The 22,950-nt window shown below is 44.8% G+C and overlaps 1 protein-coding gene across 2 annotated transcripts in view; it reads right to left on the bottom strand.

Moving 5' to 3' along the window:
- Positions 1 to 1,220: 1,220 nt before the first annotated feature.
- The window catches only part of hspa12a (heat shock protein 12A), a 30,837-nt gene continuing 9,107 nt past the window's right edge, over positions 1,221 to 22,950 (bottom strand). Inside the window, exons 2-12 of one of the 2 annotated variants that reach the window (XM_060073109.1) lie at positions 19,351 to 19,427; positions 18,677 to 18,804; positions 15,277 to 15,463; positions 14,677 to 14,781; positions 14,243 to 14,359; positions 11,882 to 12,053; positions 7,366 to 7,452; positions 6,471 to 6,575; positions 5,873 to 6,131; positions 5,558 to 5,661; positions 1,221 to 5,294 (exon numbers count right to left, since the gene is read on the bottom strand). In XM_060073109.1, coding sequence (XP_059929092.1) covers positions 4,663 to 5,294; positions 5,558 to 5,661; positions 5,873 to 6,131; positions 6,471 to 6,575; positions 7,366 to 7,452; positions 11,882 to 12,053; positions 14,243 to 14,359; positions 14,677 to 14,781; positions 15,277 to 15,463; positions 18,677 to 18,804; positions 19,351 to 19,427 — 1,973 coding nt within the window. In that variant the 3' untranslated portion in view covers positions 1,221 to 4,662. The remainder of the gene's footprint in view (positions 5,295 to 5,557; positions 5,662 to 5,872; positions 6,132 to 6,470; positions 6,576 to 7,365; positions 7,453 to 11,881; positions 12,054 to 14,242; positions 14,360 to 14,676; positions 14,782 to 15,276; positions 15,464 to 18,676; positions 18,805 to 19,350; positions 19,428 to 22,950) is intronic. The other variant, XM_060073110.1, reaches the window with a different exon arrangement.

Raw genomic sequence — 22,950 nt, forward strand, 5'->3', positions numbered from 1 at the left:
GTGCTTAAAAGTACCGACGGAGCTCAGTGGACCAATTGCGAACTACTGCGGCTGCTCTAAATTAAACCCCAATCTATGCGGAATAAGTGTATACATGACGATTTAAAACGGACTACACCACCTATTCTATGCGGCATAGAATCTATGCCGCACAGATAATTGTATTCCGAATGAGGCGTATACATGACCATTTTCTATGCCGCATAGAAATCTATGCGGACGACGCTGAAGTTGGCATCCGATTCGCAGCATCCGATTCGGCTTGAAAACCACTTAGAATCTTCAAATCGGTCCTGATTGAAAACCACTACACCTATACTCTTCAAATCTTGACTACATTATCACAGTGAGGCTATACATTATGTAAAACATAGTTTCAGATTTTTTAAACCTTTACCCTATTTGTGAAAATGCAATGCGGTCTGGACCCCTTAATGAGCCTGTATTGCATTTTCACAAATAGGGTAAAGGTTTCACAAATCTGAAAATATGTTTTATATAATGTATAGCCTCACTGTGATAATTTAGTCCAGATTTGAAGAGTCTAGGTGTAGTGGTTTTTAATCAGGATCAGTTCTAATGCGGTCTGGACCCCTAAAAAGCATTAAAATGTGCCTTTATTGCATTTTCACAAATAGGGTAAAGGTTTCACAAATCTGAAACTATGTTTTACATAATGTATAGCCTCACTGTGATCATTTAGTCCAGATTTGAAGAGTCTAGGTGTAGTGGTTTTCAATCAGGACCCGTTCTAATGCAGTCTGGACCCCTAAAAAGCATTAAAATGAGCCTGTATTGCATTTTCACAAATAGAAAAAAGGTTTCACAAATCTGTAACTATGTTTTATATAATGTATAGCCTCACTGTGAAAATTTAGTCCAGATTTGAAGAGTCTAGGTGTAGTGGTTTTCAATCAGGACCGATTTAAAGTGGACCAGCTGCCGAATCGGATGCTGCGAATCGGATGCCAACTTCAGCGTCGTTCTATGCGGCATAGATGTGTCCATGTAAACGCGGCTAGTGTGAATAGAATATTCTTGATCATATTCTAGACACTTTGATATATTGCCATCTGGTCTCCCTGAAGTCTACCATACATTCTAAAGGAATTGGTCCTATACCGCATTATTATTTGCAAGCCTTAGATTCAAATGAAATTGAAATATTAGATGTCTTGTGAATAAATGTGGGAATTCAACCATAAAACACAGAAATGATGTTCTTTGAAATACACATTTTATTGGTGAAACAGTGTCCATGGATAGCACCTCGGTGAGCCCGAGTTGGAAGGTTAAAGGTGTTAAACTTCACATGAGTGTTATCTGTTACATGATAGGCAGAAGAGATAAGATTAATATCACAACAATCTCGCGATCTGATAGTGAGGATCTTCAAGTTTTGTAACTATACTGCTAGTTTTGAACGGCGTTAAGCGATTTTTCTTTACTTTTGCAAGCTAAATAGATCTAATCCATTCTGATATTCCCAATCCGACTCCTTCAAATTCAAGTGTTTACGCGTCCTTTGCGCCTGGATCGTGTTCTAGTCTTTACGCACAGAGAATACGTGTTTCTTCATATCACCGTGAGTTATTTTAGCGCCAAGCAGCTACATCAGAACATCTTATCAATCATAGAATGGCAAAAAAAAAGAAAGAAAGAAAGAAAAAAGGCTACACAATATACACCGTAATCACAGAATCAAAAGTAAATCTACTGAGTGTTGCGGTCTTTCCTTCAACGTAAAAACCTAGGTTCCGTCGCGCCGCGGTCTACAGTGGGCTACAACGGAGTGAAACGGTTCTAGTGCAGCAATGGTGCTCCGGCACATTCATAATTCTGTGATTGGTGAATTATTTAAAGTGGTTGCGATGGGGTTCAGGACCACTGCGGTGACAAAGCAATTTTACAGCGCCCTGTGCATGGTTTCAATACAGAATGCATGCATGAATACACTCGCAAATAACAAAACAAAAAAAACACCCTATGCAACGTGAATCCTACGAATCTCTCGGATGTTCCGGCCCTCTTGGTGACGTTCCTCTCATCCAAAAGAGACATGGACCGTGGTGCCGGGACAAACAGATCGCTTGTATGCCTGCTCATTCCTTTAAGCAACACATGCTGAGACATGCACGAGGTCAGAGGTCAGCACAGAGGACAAAAATAGGCATGGTGCACGACACTTACACAAGGCCAGCATCCATTCACAGCTTTAAAGTAAATTATAGGTGTATACATGTATAGATAAAACAAGAAAGTGAATCATTATAACTCCTTTATAATACGTGGGCTGGTTGGCTTCCTATAAATAGGCGAAATAATATAGCTTGCAACCTATACAAATACAAACGAAGGGGTTGGCTTGAGAAGGATTCAGGTTTTGATTGTTTGAGAAGGGCCGACCCCAACTCAAACACACAAACTGTCACAAATCTGTGTTTGTATAGTAACAGTGACATCTGTTTTATATACGTTAGGCACTAACTTCATTAAAACTCATTCGCAGTCACACTCCAAACATCCAAACGGCATCCTCAGCACTAGAGTGGAAGTGTTAACGTATGATAATGTCAAACATGACGACATATAGTATAGTATATATAAAGTACACTATACATAGTAAAGAGGTTAAGTGTGAATATCATTAATGAATGTGACTACTAATACAGATACAACTTTGATAGTTTGTATTAGAGGATAGACCCCTCTGATTGGTCTAGGGGTTGGGGTTACGGGGTCATGAGGTCGCTCTCAACAGGTATTTAATAAACATAATGATGGCCTGTGTGGAGAATGGGATTCACCTTGATGCGCAAAGGAATAACCCATGGAAGTGTTTCAATGCCAGCACAGACAGAGCATCCCATAATAACCTGGGAGTGAATACAGCAATCAGAGCCTTTCTGGACCCCTGCGGGTACAGCTGGTGAGAATAAAAAAAAAAAAACGTGACAGATGTCCACAGGAAACACACACACACACACACACACTCATACTCGCGCACACACAAACGCACGCAAATGCCTCAAGTTAACACCCACACACACAAACACACACTCTTGCAGACACACTCAAATGCGAGCACACACATGATGGTGTGCACACACAATCCCCTTCTCGGGTCGAAAGCATTTAAAATTATAGCGCAAAAAATCTGTACATTTAAATACCGTATTTACAGAAACCAACACAAAAAGCCCACCAAATGGGAGTGCACCGTTCCCTATGATCAGAAAATAAAAACTAAAACCTATTTCACACATTTCAAAAATAAACATCATACTACGGTAGCATAACGCATGGATGAATAAAAGGCAACATTTCCGCTATTGGATGGCTATTATGTGGTGTTTTCCTGGCTATACCGTTGGAGGTTAATGGCTTAACTGGTGGTGGTTTCATGAAGCTAGCAGTACGGCCCACTGGCCTGACATACAAAGACATATTCACATTCTAGTGTTGGCTTATTCCGAACAGCCCTGCAATGTTTGTGAGGATGAAACGGGACACAAGGTGAAGTTAAGACTCATTAACTAACCTGAAATGATCAAATTGAAGAAACAAAAAAGTCTTCCTCCTGAACTTTACGAAGCTCCTCACAAGTGGAAATGTCTGCAGAGCTAAAATATATCCCAACGTTTCACATCTAGCAGCCAGTAGGTAGATTCAGCTTATGGCATCGAAGGGGACATGATCAAAAACATATTTCTTCAAGTGTGTATGCAACCTCCAGTTTTTAAGCAATAATCGTTATAAACATACAGTATACACCGTGTACATATGAATCCCTGGAATACCTGATACTGCGGTCATATCATTTAATCCGATAATCCTCCTGTTCCTAAATAACTCAAACCCTGACAAGCAAACCAAGCTTCAAAGTAAAGGCGCAGAAACCAGGAGTATGCGAGGGGTCTGATAGTGGAAGCGCTGGATAAACATGCGAGGAATAACCACTTTGCTTTTACACGCATGCGCGAGGAATAAAGAGCGTGTCTGTGGTTTAACAAGACACACATGATTAAAGTACCGACTGCCTCGATTGGACAGGGCAGAGGCCCAGTACAGCACCCTCTATGGTCTACTATCTTCCTATTACTGGGTTGTTGAACTGGGTGCACAGTGCACACACGCCTCATTATCAACTCACCACACTCACAAAACACATGTCATCAAGCCAAGCTCCAAGATCGCTGACCAAGACCAGCTCAAGAATATACCAAGAAATGCCACTGGACAGTAGTGCGTGTATATTAATGTGTGTGTATACTGTGTAAGCTGTAAGACGGATAAACTTAGATTAATTTAATCCTCCCATCTCCTTCCCTAGTGGCTGAGGAAGTCATTGCTGGAGTCTCTCTCTCTCTCTCTCTCTCTCTCTCTCTCTCTCTCTCTCTCTCTCTCTCTCTCTCTCTCTCTCTCTCTCCTCTCTCTCTCTCTCTCTCTCTCTCTCTCTCTCTCTCTCTCTCTCTCTCTCTCTCTCTCTCTCTCTCTCTCTCTCTCTCTCTCTCTCTCTCTCTCTCTCTCTCTCTCTCTCTCTCTCTCTCTCTCTCTCTCTCTCTCTCTCTCTCTCTCTCTCTCTCTCTCTCTCTCTCTCTCTCTCTCTCTCTCTCTCTCTCTCTCTCTGGCCCGCTCCCAACTCTCTCCCCGTCTCCCTCTCTAGTGGCTGAGGAAGTCAATGCTGGCGCGCACTGTGCGCTGCGTGGCCACGTCCACCGCCATGGCGCGGATCTCCGTGTCCCCGAACTGCATGAGCGTCTGGATCTCCCGGCGGGCGGCGCCACTCTCCGTGCCGCTCACGTCCAGCCGCAGCGTGCCGCACTTGCGCACGCCGGGCTCGCTGATGAAGGCGGCGTTCTCGCGCTCCGAGCAGTACACGTGGATGACGATGACCTGCTGCGCGGGCCGCGCCGGCGTGTAGCTGCGCTTCACCAGCTCGCCCAGCGCCACCGACTGGTCGGCCACGATGAAGGTGTCCAGCACGTCCGTGCACCAGCGCGTGCCGTCCTTCACCAGCAGCTTCTCCGGCGGGTGCTTGCCCTCCACGAAGCGGTTGAGCACGCCCACGCCGTAGGTGAGCGGCGAGCGGCGCACCTTGATGATGCTGGGGTCCAGGCCGAACAGCACCGCCCCCTTCAGGATGGTCAGCCCCACGTCGTGCGGGATGATGATGCGGCTGCGGCCCTGCAGCATGACCTGCACCGCCTGTTGCAGCAGCGGGGACTCGGCGAAGCCCCCCACCAGGAAGAGGAACTTGATGTTGCTCACCTCGGGCCGCTCAAACAGCTCGTCTGCAGGGGGGAGGGGGAGGAGAAAGCTTTGAAATATTAAACATGCCATTTGGCTAAGAATGCATGGACGGCTATAAATAGAGAGGACCTCCATTTAATTGCAAGTAGGGATGTTCCTTGACTAATTTCCCTGACGGTTAACCTGACGTTCTGGGAACGACTAGTTGGCTCGTCTAAAAAAAGAAAATGCCTAGAAATCGGTCGCAATTGAGCATTGTGTGTGTGTGCATGTGTGTGCGAGAGTGGGCGTGCGTCTGACTCACTGAGATGCTGGATGATGTGGTCGATGGTGGGCTTGAAGAGGGCGTTCATGGCGTCGGGGTTCATCCTCAACATGCCCTGAGAAGACCACTTCACAAAGTCCACACTGAGGAGGAGGAGGAGAACAGGTTTGAGTGGAGGAGGAGGAAGAGGAGATGGAGAGGAGAGGAGGAAGATAAAAATGTAAGAGAGAAGAAGAGCGAGTAGAGGAGAAGAAGCTTTAAGGATAATGCAATGACATCGTGATCTCCCTCTTCGACGCTGGCGCCACTACCGCGACAATACCCAGATACGGACAAACACAGATAGTGGCTCACTTGCTCTTGCGAAGCGCGTGTTCGACGCTGTGCCCTCTGAACTTCTTGTAGTAGTCGATGAAGGAGAAGGGCAGGTTGATGTTTAGCGGGTTGGTCCGGTCCGGCGCGGCCGCACGCTTCCGGGACTCGAAGGCGATCATCAGGTCGACCCAGGCGGCCGGGCGCTTCACCTTGAACTGGTCCACGAAGTCCTGGCCGAAGATCTTGCAAAGCAGCTTCTCAAACTCATAGTCGATGCCGATGGAGCCGTACGGACCACCTGGGACCAGGGAAGAAAAATAAGTTGGGAACGATGGGTAAACTCAACCAGGACAGAAGTGATCTATACTGCAGATGTGATTGACTGATATTAATTAAAAGAGTTGAAAGGGAATTGTTACTTTTAAAAGAATGTTCTGGTACAATGGGGATTTGAAACGGCACATGACTATATACGTGTAGTTATCGTCATTGTTATCACACAGACAAAAAAGAAAAGCATATTAATTCCATTATCAATCCATTCTCTTGTGATTTGTTTGATCAGTGATTCCATGTGCTTGCAGTGCTCTGACTGTGATCAGACTGAGTGACGTCTCAGTGTAATGGGAACAGGTACCTGAGGCCTTGTAGAGCTCTTTCAGGTGTCCCTCTGGGAGGCGGATCTGGTGCACCGTCAGGTCAACGGTACCGCCCCCGCAGTCCACCACCACGTAGCGATCACCTACACACACACCCACACACACACACACACACACACCCACACACACACACACACACACAAAGTGAAACGCATCAAAAATGGTGTACATCTGGAAATACATTTCAACCTTAATCCTTTGTTAGTTTTTAACACTCCAATAGCAGCTAGCACCAGTCAACCAAAGCTTCAGATGGATCGCTGGCTAGCGACCTACATCTGAGCCAGAAAGATGGAGAGAGAGGGGGACGGAGGGAGGGGGGCGGTGTAGGGGAGGAAAGGAAACTATCTGGTCTGCTACTTTAGGGTAAAGTTTGACATTTAATTTGTGTTTCATGATTATAATGAACGCATGCATTTCGTTTCTTCATGATATTTATTTTGATAAGCATACATCATTCATGCTGTGTCTCCATTTTGTTTGCATAATCGATATTAATATATCAACTCTTTTCGCATAACAAAAAAGATCTATAAACGGTATGTGTTGGATGATGGGCCCCAGTGTACTTTGTACATTGGGTTAACAAATCTTTGTTTTCCGGCTACGTTTGTTTTGATTGACCCTGGCTAGTCACAGGAGTCATCGACAACAGTCAACCAACATGCATCCGACAACAACAACACCCCCTTCTCCATCATCCAACATCATCATTCACCTTCATGCACACTTTATAGCATGAAGCAAAGCATAGACAAGCATGGGAACAACCAGAGCGACAGAAGTTAACATGCAATGTCAAACAAAACGTGGGCAAACATTTGTAATGTGCAGAAGCAAAAAAGGGGAATAAAAGGAAGGCAAAGACTCTACCTTCCTCCAGCTCCGACCAAAGCTCTCCTATGACATTTTCCACCATAAATGTGCGGCTCTGCCGGTTGCGCCGACCATGCTCCTTCGCTGGTTAATGAGAGACAGAGGTCCCCGTAAGTGAGGAGAAACAGAAAGCGTTTGTGAAGCCTTCGTTACATTACAATGGAGGGAAGCGGGCGGCTCAGCCAGACAACCAAAAACCACAACAGCTTGGGTTCTCCCTATTCACAGCTTTCATTTGTATTAATAAATATAGAAAAGTCAGTCACAACAGCATTCAGATCCCTATCATTACACGGTCCCGGTGTGGTTAAACGTGCGCTAGTAACGAGGGAATGGAGGCTGCATGGAAGTTAGTTGGCATGGAAAATGGTTTAGACATACTTAACCCTTGGAAACGTTTTATAAGACAAACTCGTAAGTTGTGGTTGTGTAATTTGCCCTCATTCTCGTTATATTTGGTCAAAGCAGTTTCACATTATGTATTGCAGAAAAAGATCACTCTAGTACCAGAACAATGATTATGTTCGTAAATACATTCGACACTTGATCCTTATGGCCACCGTACCCTATTCTTCCATTGGTGACCTTCACTATCTGTGGTCACTGGTTACATTTAAAACCTCTGGATATGAAGCTAGGAAATATCGCATTGTTCCAGGATATGACGAAAACATCGGATTATTTCCACAACCAGTAAAGTCACCGGGTGTGAAGGGGCACATGGCCCACAGAGCACTTGGTGGGACAGAATTATGGGAAAGGTGAGGGGTGAAGTCCTGGTCATCACTGACTTGACAGCAGGAAGAAGCCTGTTGTTATAGGCTTGTCTACAGCGACAGATGCTGTTATGATCATTTCCTGTAACATGGTGGACCACAATATAAAGGTGGAAGCAAGTCATCCCAGTAAATATTACTACGCTCAGGCTAATGATGTTTAAATAGAATAACCAAACGCTCAAACCAAGAGTACAGCACATGACATGCAAATGCATGGTTCTGATTGGACTAATTGGTCTAAATTGACGCCAATTCCAATTTGAAAGCAACATAATCTGGCCTTAATTATAATAGATTTAACATAGAGAGTAATTGCTGATCTAACCATTTCATTTGAGTTGTGTCACAGCCAAAATATTACAAATAATAAATGTACTGTTAGATATCCTTGATAGAGGCTGCATGGTTTGGAATGACCAGGGGTCAGGTATTATTGGGATTCACAGAGGATGGGCGTGGGCTATATGGAAAGTTCAGCAGCTGGGCAGAACCAAGAGTTTTCCTGTTGAACTTCCACAGAGCAACAGAAGATTTAAATGTTTTTGAACTTCCTGGAACTCGGGTAGAGAAGCTTTAGCTTTTAGAAGCTCTAGATCTTATTACATGAATGAATGTCCTTCATTTGTATTTGTTGAGAAATATTGTGAAAAGTAATGTATTCTTGGGATAATCTAGCCAAAACTGAAAAAAATTAAGTTTTAGAGCGAATGTCTGATTTAGATATGTGGTTCATCTTCTTACATTTTGAATTCAAGCCTGAATATAAACAGTATGTCCCATAAATCTTCGAGTCCAACCAAACACCAGAAACAGTAAAATCATTAAAATAAATTGAAACCGGATTAACTGACACTATCAGTAATAGGACTTTCTACGTGTAACCTGTCATTTCATCATAGTTCATACAATCCAATAACTGATATAGAGAATAGAACTAGTAACAGGACACTGATGGCTGTCCTGGCATAGCAGCGTTTACGGGTACAAATCTGATCATGCTTCTATTAATAGAGACCATTGAGGCATGAGATGCATGGCTAACGTCAGATTCCAAAGAGGCTGGGAAATTACACAGTCACCGTCAACATCAAATTGTACATTTAGTAAATATCAATATCATCGATTTAGGTCTCACCATGAGACCTAAATCGCATGCCATTTCACTACTAAAGGTTGTCAATTTTTACTCAGGGTCGGCACTATTTAAATAAAACAGTGCTCTGGACCCCAACCTGTCAAGTATACCATATATAAAAAGTACAATGTAAGAGTAACGCTTCATAAGCTTGTGCTGTGAAAAGAATAACCCACTTTTTTCAGAAAACAGGTGTCAGAAAAGCTGGATGCTTGATGACAATTTAGGTTTATATTGCAGACTACAATGTTTTCAAAACAAGCAGATGAAGCAGCTCCCTAGACAAGCTTAATGTTTCCCCATTCAGTACCCTCATATTCTAAGGTATAGGCCAAGGATATTAACTAGCTATTATAATAATAGAAATCCCCTATTGATCACAAGTGTCCTGACAGAAACTAAACCATGCTACGAGTCTTCCACCCTATGGATTGAGAGGTAGACGTTCAGCCATGTGAACACAGAGAAAACATTCTAACGCCACAAAGAAAGAAGCGTCGGGGCTGAACCCGCTCGTTATTGAACACAAGCCATTGTGTAAAAGGGAATTGATTAAGATCTAAAAACAGGAATGATAGTATGACCTCCCATCTGAAAGACAGACCATCTCCCTCAAATCAATACCACCTTAGCTCTTTCATTTCACCACAAGGGCAACACATGCACAAGACCTCACTGTGTGCAGCATCAATATAGAATCAATGGGGCTTTTCAAACGTGAGCTGCTATTTTTGTTGTGAAAGCCTCAACAGAGGAACACTGTGACAACTTTTCACAGGAGTAACGCTTTGAATGCCTTTAGAAAAGAGATGACATTGACATTTCTTTAGTTGCCACATTTGTTTTGTTCCATTATTGACCAAGTGGCCACATACTCTGCCATGAACAAGGAGGAATAATACGCTTATGGTGAGCAGAACATGTTTCAAAAATTCAGAGTCTGTACATAACCTGTATTGTATAATGTAAATGACAACATCCCATGCATCCCATACACTATTAAACCGATGTAGAATATAATAAACCAGCTAGGTATCTATTACTGGGAACTGAAAAGGGAGTGCGCTTGAAACAGTATCAGAGTTTCTGCAGAGGATGTCGGAGAATTGCAGAAATAAAGAAAAGGACAACCACTTGCAAACCCAAACATGTTGAGAATGAGTGTGGAGCAATAACTACTAAAACATACAAATACAGAGCACAAGCATTCACTAGTATGCACAAATAACATTTTGGCATGGTCAAACCACAGTAATTATATAGTACCCACTTCTAAATGTGCTTTATAAGCCTAGATGGCAGGGATTTTCCAGACGATCGACCGGTCAACAAGTCGTTGCTGCACTGGCTAGTCGGCACCAGAAATACACATTTAACCGTCTAACTTTCTTAACTGTTGCTTGGCAATAGTCTCAGTCTAGTTGTAGGTCGATTTGATGTTGGTGGAGCTAAATAAATGGTTAATTAATTAATCATTATACGTTTGGGCTTAATACCATTAACTCATAAATGGCTCTTGTAGAATTGTTAGCTGCATAAGTAGCCTAAATACAAATCAGGAGGATCATGGTATCTTTACTCTGAAACGGAATGAAATCATCTAAACTCCCCCAGAACGACGAGAACAGGTCGTGCTGTTACAATGATTATCAGCACGGCTGCAGTAATCTTCGGTACTTTGCCTGTGGCCTCGTACTTTCGAGCGACCGCAGCCATGCTGTTGTTTAGCATGACAGCACTGCCTCCGGTGTGAAATTGCTTCAATCTCCAAGAGTGAATGAACAAGCTCAAGCTCCCGCTAAAAGATGCATTGTTATTGAACATATAGCATAGAAACTCTGTAGCTGCACACTCACTGGCTCACGGCGCTCTGCTCGCCCTGTACTAGCCTGGAGGCGTGCCTATGTTTCGCAGAAAATAAACCCCCTGATGATATCAAGGCTACTCATGTCTTGAACTCTGCACTAGGTTGAATAAAACGGCTGCTAACTTGCTCACAGTGATCAGTAGGGAATGGATCTAATACATCTAATGACGGCATTTTTATCACGTCCTGACAGTTGATTCATTTTAGGACTTTTTAGATTGAAACCTCCAAAGCTAGAAACTCATTACTACTTGGTCCCTGCCTGACAGCGGTTCAATTGGTGCGAGGCTGAACACCTTCCGTCCAGGGGAGCCCACTGCAATGAAGTACATTGGAAATGTCATCCGTCTCAGCCTAATTTAAAAGCAAGATTTTTTGCAAAACATATTGTATGAAGCATTTCATATGGTTCTTTTAATAAAATCTTTATTTTTTTGGGGGAACATCCATTCTAGCTAGCATTAGAATAAGCAAATAGAGCTACCTTACATATACCTTACCTACCTAGCAAATTATGGGGTGAGCCTAGTTAGCTTACAAGTATGTTTACCTAGCTAGCCTACAAATATTTTAGCCTAGTTTACCTCTGATTAGGTGAGCTATTCAACAAATGGCAAGCTTAGCTCTCCTTAAAGTAACTTAGCCTAGATAGCCTAAAAATATCTTAGCCCAGTTTACTTCTGATTAGGTAAGCCTGGCTAGCCAATAAACAGACAAGGGTTCAAGTCCTACCTGGGGTCATCTGTCCCCCTACGTTGTCGGTGGGGCTGTGGCCGTTCTGAGTGGTCCGAGTGCCCAAGTCAATCATCTGGTGGAGGCGGAGCTTGCGGCAGTAGATAGAAGCTGCTTCAGGTTCCAGGGCAATGATCAGCTGCTCTGGGTTGTCACGGGTGACCAAGCCAGACTAAACGAATAGCAGAAAACAGAGAAATCCATTCCGGCTCTTTAGACAAGTCAGGGTTCAGATTTACTTGAAATATTACAAATGCTGTCGTAAAAGGGGATGCCATTCAATTCAAGGAGGAAGGAGTCAGGAACCCATGATAAATAACTTTATGCTTGAACTGTGAGGACCCTGGGGAAACAGGCTCGTCAAGTCACTTCGTAGAGGCGATGGAGGGGAGGGGTATATGTGGAGGTGGTGGAGGGGTTCTAGAGGGGTGAATGTAGAGGCGATGTAGGAGGAAGGGTATATGTGGAGGTGGTGGAGGGGTTCTAGAGGGGTGAATGTAGAGGCGATGTAGGAGGAGGGGTATATGTGGAGGTGGTGGAGGGGTTCTAGAGGGGTGAATGTAGAGGCGATGTAGGAGGAGGGGTATATGTGGAGGTGGTGGAGGGGTTCTAGAGGGGTGAATGTAGAGGCGATGTAGGAGGAGGGGTATATGTGGAGGTGGTGGAGGGGTTCTAGAGGGGTGAATGTAGAGGCGATGTAGGGGGGTAATCCACGAAAGAGATAGGAATTAGGCAAGGGAGATAAATAGAGAGCCGTAGAAAGAGTTGGAATGTTATGAGCGAGCGAGAGAGAAAAGGAGCGCACAACGAGCGAGCGTTCGCCAGGTGGGTGGGACATCAGGTCGCTGGGTCATAAACATTTAATACTAAATAAATGTTGAGTGACTGCTCGAGCCTCGATTAAACCCCTCCTCTCTAACCCCCCTCTGGGTCTCTCCACCACAGCCCTGTCCCTTCTCATCCACGTCCCCTCCTTCGACTCCAAATATCCGCTTCTCTCTCCCTTCTTTCCTTCTCCTAATCTCCTTTTCCCCCCCTCATCATCATCATCCGTCTTTGTCTCTTGTTCACTGTAGTCTTTCTCTCTCTCTCTCTCTCTCTCTCCCCCCATCGCCCACATCCTCTAGCCCATGGTGTGCTCCTCTTTCCTTTCTATATCCCATTACTCCCCCCTCTCACTCTCCAATCCCATCACAACCCCCCCCCCCCCCCCCCCCTCCCCTCTATCCTCACTTGCTCCCTCTCTCATCATTGCACTCTCTCCCCCCCTGCTCTCTGGCCCTCTGTCCCACTGCAGATATCAGGTGACCAGGGCGTCTCTCCGTCTCTGCCCCCCTGCCCCCCTGCCCGCCCGCCCGCCCACCCACCCACCCACCCACCCACCCACCCACCCACACCCACACCCACACACACACACACACACACACACACACACACACACACACACACACGGTTTTCACGGCTCCCTGTTGTGTCGTTTTTCGAGCATGGCGGCCCATGCGGACGTTATGATCCGGCCATAGCGATCGATGCTAAGATCGTTTCTCTTATAGTACGACTCAGAGGCGGCTCTCAGCTGATTTAAGACTCAGTTACTCCCTCTGCGCTCTGCAGGGGATGCACCTCGCCCTCTGAAACATTCATCAGCCTGCTTTTATTCCTTCCTTTGGTTCATCTCAGTGTCCTTGGGACTAAACCATCGCGGCGTTGCTACAGGAGTCCTGGAGATGAAACGGCTGAGTCACCGCGTGCTTCATCATGTAATAACAGCCCGACAACAGCTAGAGATTTAGCAGAGGACTAGGCTGAGAGAGGATCATGAATCGTGTGAGGGTGGGTGAGTGAGTGAGTGAGTCTAAAGGCTGGAAGAACTGCAGCCACACCCTGGCTAGAAACCCACACACACACACACACACACACACACACACACACACACACACACACACACACACACACACACACACACACACACACACACTTCAGCCATTACATCTCTGTTTTAGCCACTCTCTATCTCTCTGTCCTCCACCACACACTGTAGGTCAAAGCAATGCCAAGTACATCTGTAGGAGGCCGCGTGGGTGTGTACCTCCCACCACATTGTTTGCATGCAAGTCTGGATTAATGTGGACTGTCAGCATCTTCACTCACCCCCTTTCTCCCCCTCCCCCACACCGTCTCTGGGAGAGCATCATTGCAGTACAACTGCATGGTAAGCATTCTTCAGCTGTGTGTGTGTGTGTGTGTGTGTGTGTGTGTGTGTGTGTGTGTGTGTGTGTGTGTGTGTGTGTGTGTGTGTGTGTGTGTGTGTGTGTGTGTGTGTGTGTGTGTGTGTGTGTGTGTGTGTGTGTGTGTGTGTACCTTGTAGGCTGCCTCCCTCATGAACTGCTTTGCGGGCATCTTCCAGATGGCGGGCACTGTGATGACCCATCTCACGTCGTTGTTGTCGAAGTCTCCGCCCGTCTGGTCGCTCAGCTCCTGAAAACCCCATCAGTAACAAGAACTATTCATTAAACACAACAATAGGATTTAGAACACAAACACCCAAAAATACCATCAGTTACACAAACTGTTAATATAACACAATTCGTTATTCAACACAACTCCCCAATATAACATCAATAACGCAAACTATTCATGCAACTGCAAAAAGATATTTAATTTACCCAAAACAAACATGTTCAACGTTTGATCAAATTCAGATCTTTGTTATGATGAAGGTGAAAGTGAGGTCAAGTTTTCACTGAAACGTTGAGGACAGAATGCAGATCCAGGAACAGTGCAGACGGTTCTACCTTCAGAGCCTGCTCCTTGAAGAAGGCCAAGGCGTACGCAAAGATGTCCAGGGCCTTCACCCTCTTCCCATTGGCTGCCTGGATGTCTGTCTCAGTGGACAGATTCTGATTGGATAATGAGAAGAGGGAGGCGGCTAAAGTAATAATGTTATGGATAACATGTTAGAGCACCATTTAACGCAATACTTTCATTCATAATGGTATGGTCACAGGAGGTGACCACATTTGGATTTGAATGTGCTTTATTCATTATAAAGTGCTCTTGTGAGATTTCTTATTCATTTATACATTATATATAGTTCTACATTTCACATGACATTCCCCTCCCCAAATTAAGCCTTTCTTTCTCCCTTGACCTAGATAGTCTCAGTGCTTGTGTGTGTGGTGTGTGGTGTGTGTGTGTGTGTGCGCGGTCCACAGGGCTATGTGGTGTGTGTTCGTATCATAGGTGAGTGAGTGAGTGAGTACAATCAAGAGTGAGTGAGTGAGTGAGTGAGTGAGTGAGTGAGTGAGTGAGTGAGTGAGTGAGTGAGTGAGTGAGTGAGTGAGTGAGTGAGTGAGTGAGTGAGTGAGTGAGTGAGTGAGTGAGTGAGTGAGTACCGCGGTAGTGTGGAGCTTCATCTTGAACTTCTCCAGGTAGAGCCACTGTTTGGACTCGGACGGGTCGAGGTCGTGGTAGAAGTCACGCGCCGCGTAACCGAAGCTGTGGAACTTCCTGTCTGGCGTCAGCAGGATGGTGGTCGGGGTCTTCTGATTGGATACGCCGGGGTCTCCACCTTCCCAGCGTCTGATTGGAGGACAGGTGAAAGGGAATACTGAGACAAAGAAGGAGCCACACCCACTGTTGAAAAGAGCAAAACGTATTTTAAAGAGGGGGTTCGGTTTTGAAAAATGAGTTGTAGCAGTAGAACCAGACGTCTGGCGCCCTCTTGCTTTGACCATACAAGACAGGGCAGTTAAAGACACCTTTGTACCAGCACTGCTTTGTGGTTTTATGCATCTGTCCTTTACTGTCTCCTAGTAATGCTGCTGTAAAGCACTGCGACATCCTGTCTGTGCCATTTAAATAAACGTTTGTTACTTACTTACTGAGAAAGAAGGATGGATACGACCTACCGACAGTTGCACGCAGCATTGAAGAAATTTGAGCAATCAATATCCTAAGGGTAGGATTGTTAGGCATCGTTCTAGCTTAGCAGTTCTGTTAATTGATAAATATCTAAATGGCTGTTCTGGTAGAAGAGAAGTTCATTGACATTCTGTGCATGTTTTTGCATGTATGAAGTCTGATTAACTGTGCAAACAGGAGACACCATTTACAGCCTGTACCAACAGAAGACACTTGGCCCCTACTCTTAACATCAGCCTGTATTTGGCTGTGAATACAAGGCAATGTCATCTAAGGATCAGTCTTATAAATGCGTATCATAAATGTAATTAAAAATGCCATCTAACTACTCTTTCAAGGATTCGTAGTATTCACTGCTCAAAAAATACGTACAAAAATGCATACTACAAAGAGTATTGAAACACCCTCCCTCATCCACCAGATGAAGTAGTAACCATGTAGCCCCCTAATGCCCATTGAGACTAAATCTACTCTGAACATGGTTAGAGGGCATTTCAAATCATGTCAAATCCTGTTCCTTCGGAGAAAGGCCATCTCGGCTCCGGTCTCCAGGCTAATTGAGCTAAGCTGCTGCATGTCTTGAATAATGAGGGCCAGCTATTATTGGCGTTAGCCGCCAATGTACGACTATTATTAGGAAAAGCACATCTCCTTTGGACGGTAGTATCTGCCTAATGTGGGGAGTGTGTGTGAAGCCATGATGGTGGCCATTAAAACATAATTTATAGTCACCATGCATGAGCTGCAAGTGCCGTCGCCAAACAAAGAAGCAACATCAGGGCTATCGTGCATGTCGTACATATGGCGGTTTGTCACGCGTTGCAAACCTAGAAAATGTTTATTTAAATGCGATAATAAAACGTTTTATGTAACAAAACGATTTTATGATTAACTTTCAAAAAACCCTTGAAATCTGACTAACAAATGAAAATGGATACAGCACATTGACCTGGGTAGTATGGGCTTGTTAAATGGTAGGATTCAAAATAAGTCCTATTGTATTGGGTTTTGCAGATATTTTGCCATTGGAACCTCACTGATAGTTAATGATAATAGTTCTCAAAAGAAAGTGTGGCTGCAGACAAAGACGGTTTTGGGTCAGAAGGTTTTGAGACTGCTTCCCTTAACATTCATCTTTTCTACTGGATGGGCGTTTGGAGAGGACTCCGTCCATGAAAAAGCCGTTAGAAACACTTGTTGTCGTGTATAAACCTCACTGCCGTCACTTGGGCCATTGGGACAATTCTGACTGTGACACATCCCTGAATACACCATTGAGAAAATATCTAGCTTTGATTCAAAATCTTTCAATGGTTATCAAGGCATTCAAATAGATATTTTGAATGCCTTTCAAAATCTTTCAATGCATATCAGAGTTAACAATATTAAATTCTTTCGAAGGTTATCAAAGTCTTTAAACAGATATCATGTCTTAAAAGAAAGAAGAGTAAAGAAAGAAAAAAAGAAAATCAAAGAAAATCGAAGTCACCCAGATATAACCTTTCCTTTTCAGAAGTAAAAGAGAAAAAAAATCCTAAATATAAACCGTTTGTAACTGTATTTGCTTAACTCTGAGCTCTGAATGTTGAAAATCTGCAGCTGTCTGATAACTGCTTATTCGTCTTTCCAGAAGAAAAGAACGGAATGTGACAGACCCCACAAGGGGGTCGACTGTCTTCCACCCATCCCCCACCGTAGGTCAGGGAATTGTTTGAAGGCAGTGACCAAGAGGGAAGCCCAACTTAAACTCTGTTCTGATATCACCTGCTAAGCTGTACCATCTACCAATCCATGAATCACACCATTCATCTAGCATGCCATACATCTTCTAGCTCGCTTTTCATCCATTATTCAATGCACCGTTCTAAGGAATGTTCTATCCTTCGTCCTAGTACTCTATCTATATCCATCTATTCTATGGTTTGGCTGTAAAATAATATTTTACATCACAACTTGGAATGATAGTCAAAAAGATCATTGTCGAGCATCCCTAATGAGGCCTACCATGTTATTATATCGAACAAAAACGAACACAAAAATGCATGAAGGGAAACTAGTAGACAGTGGAAACTCTGGGCGTGTATTTGTATTTGTTTTGTTTGGAGGAGTAGTGCAGGCTAAAGCACACAGACCTGCTGTTTGTAGCTCTATGTTAAAACACCACCTGTAGTGTTAACCAATAGGTCAGCAAGAGCCCCATTGGTTTCCGGGTAACGTTAGCAATGATTACACTCGGAGGTCAGAGGTCGTACACTAGTGAGTCAATGAGGCAGTTAATTGGTGGTGGGGCCAAACTTGGCTCGAGTCTGACCTTGGACATGAATGAAGCATGCCATTATCGCTCCATCTGTCTCCATGTACAACAGTGCACTGGCCTCATGGAAGAGGCTACTGATGGAAGGGTGACTGACCTCCCAGGGCTTCACTATAGCCGACCCGGAGCCAGAGGTATAATTATAGGCTTCTCCAAGGAGGGCACACTCACTAACTGGTATCCTCAAATCCCGCCTTCAGGCATGTCTGCTTCCTTCCATTGTCAGTGCATCACAGGTGTGTTTAAATAACTCAACATAAAGTAACCATAGCAGAAACAGGTGAAGGTTGAAGAGGCAAAGAGTTGGAAAGATTGTTGAAACTTAAATCAATTCTATTTCAAGATAGATTTAGCTTTAAATTTCTGGCAAATTGATATTTTTATCTAGTCAGGTAAGGCTAAATTTAAGTTCAATTGGTTGGTTGCATCAATTCACTCAGGGTCGAGACAAACAAAAACACACAGAGACCGACAGGCATGCTGACCAGTCACAGACGAACAGACGGACAGACAGACGGGCATAGCGACTGTCACAGACAGAGAGACGGACCGCTCACCTCATGGTGTGGATGCACTCCGGCTCCTTGGTGAAGGCGTAGGCGTAGCCGCTGGAGGTGGTGCCGAAGTCGATGGCCACCACCACCACGAAGGAGGGGCCTGAGGGGACCTGGTCCGTGTCCTCCTGCTGGGGGCGGGTACACACAGGGGACAGGGTTAAACCCAGTGTAGGGGCCGGGGGTGGGTAGAAGGGTGCTCCGCAACTGGATGTGTGAGGGCAGGGTAAAAGGGCTGAGGGTAGCTGTTTCTCACCTGGATGTGTGAGGGTAGGGTAAAAGGGCTGAGGGTAGCTGTTTCTCACCTGGATGTGTGAGGGCAGGGTAAAAGGGCTGAGGGTAGCTGTTTCTCCCCTGGATGTGTGAGGGTAGGGTAAAAGGGGTGAGGGTAGCTGTTTCTCACCTGGATGTGTGAGGGCAGGGTAAAAGGGCTGAGGGTGAGGCCATTCTCACCTGGATGTGTGAGGGTAGGGTAAAAGGGGTGAGGGTGAGGCCATTCTCACCTTGGTGTTTGAGGGTAGGGTAAAAAGGGTGAGGGTTAGGCTAAAAGGGGTGAGGGTTAGGGTGTTTCTCACAGGGATGTGTGAGGTTAGGGTAAAAGGGGGGAGGGTTAGGCTGTTTCTCACAGGGATGTGTGAGGTTAGGCTAAAAGGGGGGAGGGTTAGGGTGTTTCTCACCTGGATGTGTGAGGGAGACAGCGGGGTGATCCCGGGCTCACCCATACTTTTGGCAGGAGAAGGAGTTGCCATTGCATCTGAAGATGGATACAAAAAAACAGAAGACACAGGAAGACAAGATTAACACAGTATTAGATAAACACAGTATCAGCCAAAAGTGGACCGGGTAGACGGGGTCAAGTCCAGACATTTGGGATCTAAATGATCGTTAGAATAGCGACGGTTAACTTCACACACGATTTTAATCTCCCCTTCTGTGTTAGGAATGACGAATGATGCCATGGATAAAGGAAAAGGCAGCCAACCACACAGACGCTGTCTAATCATATTCACAAGTACAGAAAACATTGGTAAACATTTTGATTCATTCGGTTATTTTCGAATATCTGTCGATTTCAGTTTTTTTCCACACCCAGGAGGTCACGACCCCGGAGATTTGGATTAATCCGTGCCCATCAAGTAAGACTTGCCATCCAAAAGTTGCTAAAAGGAGAAATGTCTTCTGAAGAAGGTAATGAGGTAAAACACATGCGTGTGAAGATATATAGAGCAGACTTCTAGGACCCATTTTCTCACAAAACTATCTATTGCTTTTCACAATTGTGGCTCCAAAGTGACAATGCCTTTTTTCCCCCCACCTCTCTTTTGGAACATTTCAGGACAAATGATCAAAGTGATTTCAGCAGAAACTTCGAGTCCATTCAAAACAGGAACAAATGCACCCATGTCACCTGCCTTTTAAAAGAGACACATACAATGACATTTCAATTGAATTAAAGATTAAACCACTCAATTCCTCCCGGGGCTCCATCATCTTCATTAGTGGATCTTAATGGCGCTGGCAGAAAGAGGCGCGTCCCACACAACACAACAATCACAGTATTCCCGCCATGTGCAGTAAGTGTCCGGGGGAACGGTCTCACCGCGGGATGCTGCGTTATCCCTCCCATTTTCCTCAGCGAGCGCTCAACCTCTTTCTGTGGTCCCGTGGCCCCCCCGCCGTGCGGATGAGTAGTCTAGGCGCACGTAAATACACTTTACGAGGCAATTACCGCCTCAGAATTACCAGACCACCTGTGGATGGGCTTCATTCGGCCACGCCAACCCACACACCCGTCCGTCCTTCCATCCTCAGATAACGCCAGATTCCAAAAAACGATGAAATAAATAAAATAAACACCATAACAAAACAAAAAAATCCCGCTCGCTCAACCTTGAGTTTATTCCCCCGCGCTGCTGAAACAAAAATTTAATTTGAATGGAGCAGACCTACAGCAAAATCTTCTTGCAAATGAGATTGACATCTCATGTTTTTACTTCTTTGTCTGCAAAAAAGATGTTGGATTCTTCCTTTGTGCCCTATACAGCACCAGTGGTTTGTGCTTGAAATTTTTAATTACCGGGATATTGTGTTCCAGAAAGCAAAGCCAACAGATATTTAAACTTTCAAAAGAGTTCTCTTAAAAAATAAATAAAACCCTTACAAATGTTCAATAGGACACAAACATTGAAACAAAAAGTCCAATCACAACACCCGTATTGTGCAATAAGAATGTATACAACACGGTGCTGCATAGAAGTCAGGTATTTGAGGACCGCAACGTTTTCATGCCCTTAGAGGCCGTACCAGAAATGTGGTTAAGGATGGAACGTACCCCGTTGTGTTGCTTGTGTTTTCTGTTCTGAAGAAGGGCCTTCAGTCTATCCTCAAAAAGAGATTAACTGAAGTTTTCTTAATTGTAAGGTAATAGTGTGTGTGTGTGTGTGTGTGTGTGTGTGTGTGTGTGTGTGTGTGTGTGTGTGTGTGTGTGTGTGTGTGTGTGTGTGTGTGAGGAATTGAGAGGAAAAGAGGCCGCCTAGAATGGGCAGTGCCCTGAAGAGGTGACACACACATCACTTACTGACACAAATCTAGAAACACACACAAATGGACATTAGCAGGACAAATTCAAAACACACTTTTAGCGAGACACACATTATGTGCACACACAATCACACAAATGACCAATGCATCCCACTGCACACATACAGTGAAGATTTCCATGGTGATATTCACTTCCTGCCGACTGACATCCTGACAGGAAGTGGAGGAATTTACTCTCCTCAGACAGGAAGTCAATCTTCCTGCATTCCTCCAGCGTCCCTGAATAGGTTTTGCTACGTCACCATGAAAATCTGTGTGCCAGGCCTCGTTACCATGGTTACAATTGGGGTACCGGTCCAGAAACCACGGGAATAACCAAAACACAGGTTGAGTTCTGCTGTTCCCGTGTACTGTTAACAGCTACACCATTACACACTTGCATCACGTATCTGTATTATCGGTGTCTAGTGAAACATAAGATGTCGATTTATTTCTTTGTATAAAAGATACATTTTGTGTGCAAACTAGAACAGGATCCATCTTTTGTTTTACATTTTGGTCTGCATGCGTTATTTTTATCACTTTTTATATCAAGACAACAGAGAACAGCTCCTTAATATTTTTACAGAAAAGATTAATCTTAAGCAGTCTGATGTGTTATGTCTGACGTCTCCGCCAACTCAAACAGAGTACAGAGACCAGGCAGAGTTTAGGATCAAAAACAGGTTCTCAACAACACTTTCATCCACCGCCACCTTGAAGCAAAGGAGAATGGAGATATTCTAATAAAGTGGTGGCCATCTTGTCGGTGAACCCCTCCCCACATTACTCTCCTTTATTGAAATCTTAAAAAAAGGCGAGACAGGGGTAGCTAATCCAATCCATGCTTTTAACCCCTGGCCCCTGAGCACTTCAGGGAGCAATGACATCACCACTGCCCCCACCCCTTTCCGTCGCCACGGCAGCAGACAGAGACGGCGGTCTGCACTCCAGGAACAGAGAAAGAGCGAGAGAGAGGGCAAGAGAGAGAAAATGAGGAGAGCGAGGGAGGAGTGAGATAAAGAGAAAGGAGGGAGATGGAGGGCTGGAGGCTGACGCCAAAGGCAGTGAATAATAAAAAGGAGGGACAGGAGGGTTTATAAAATGACAGCGAGGAAAGCGAGGGAGACTTTCACCTTCTTCAAATGGTTATAGCTGTGCCCTTCTTTTGAGTGAAACTTCCAGCTTTTCCAGAATTTATCAGCTGTTCGACGTGTGTGTGTGTTGCGTTGGTTGAAGTGTGCATGCGTGCGTCTGTGTGTGTGTGTCAAGGTAAAGCACAAAAAAAAAAACAGCGCAGTTTGCGTGTGGTTCTGTGTGGCATCTAAAAGTGCCACTAATTTGTGTGAGCCGTTTGAAAGAGACTTCTGGAAAACATTCAAGGACCAACAACAGTGGCTTGTTCCAGGACACACTGGCAGCTCACATGAAGAGCAACCGGGCGGACACAATGAGGGGGCCCACTCAGCACCTACAAAGAACACTGAGGAATCAGGGATACACACACACACACACATATGAAAACTCTCACATCACACACACACCAACACATTAGACAAACTCTCTCTCAAACACACACTAACACAGTAATTCTCACATGCATCCCTCTCCATAAACTCTCTCGCACGCACGCACGCACGCACACGCACACACACACACACACACACACCATCAAAGGCCCACATTCATGGTGAGGT

Source organism: Gadus macrocephalus, chromosome 15 (genome assembly GCF_031168955.1).
Source record: "Gadus macrocephalus chromosome 15, ASM3116895v1".
Taxonomy (NCBI): domain Eukaryota; kingdom Metazoa; phylum Chordata; class Actinopteri; order Gadiformes; family Gadidae; genus Gadus; species Gadus macrocephalus.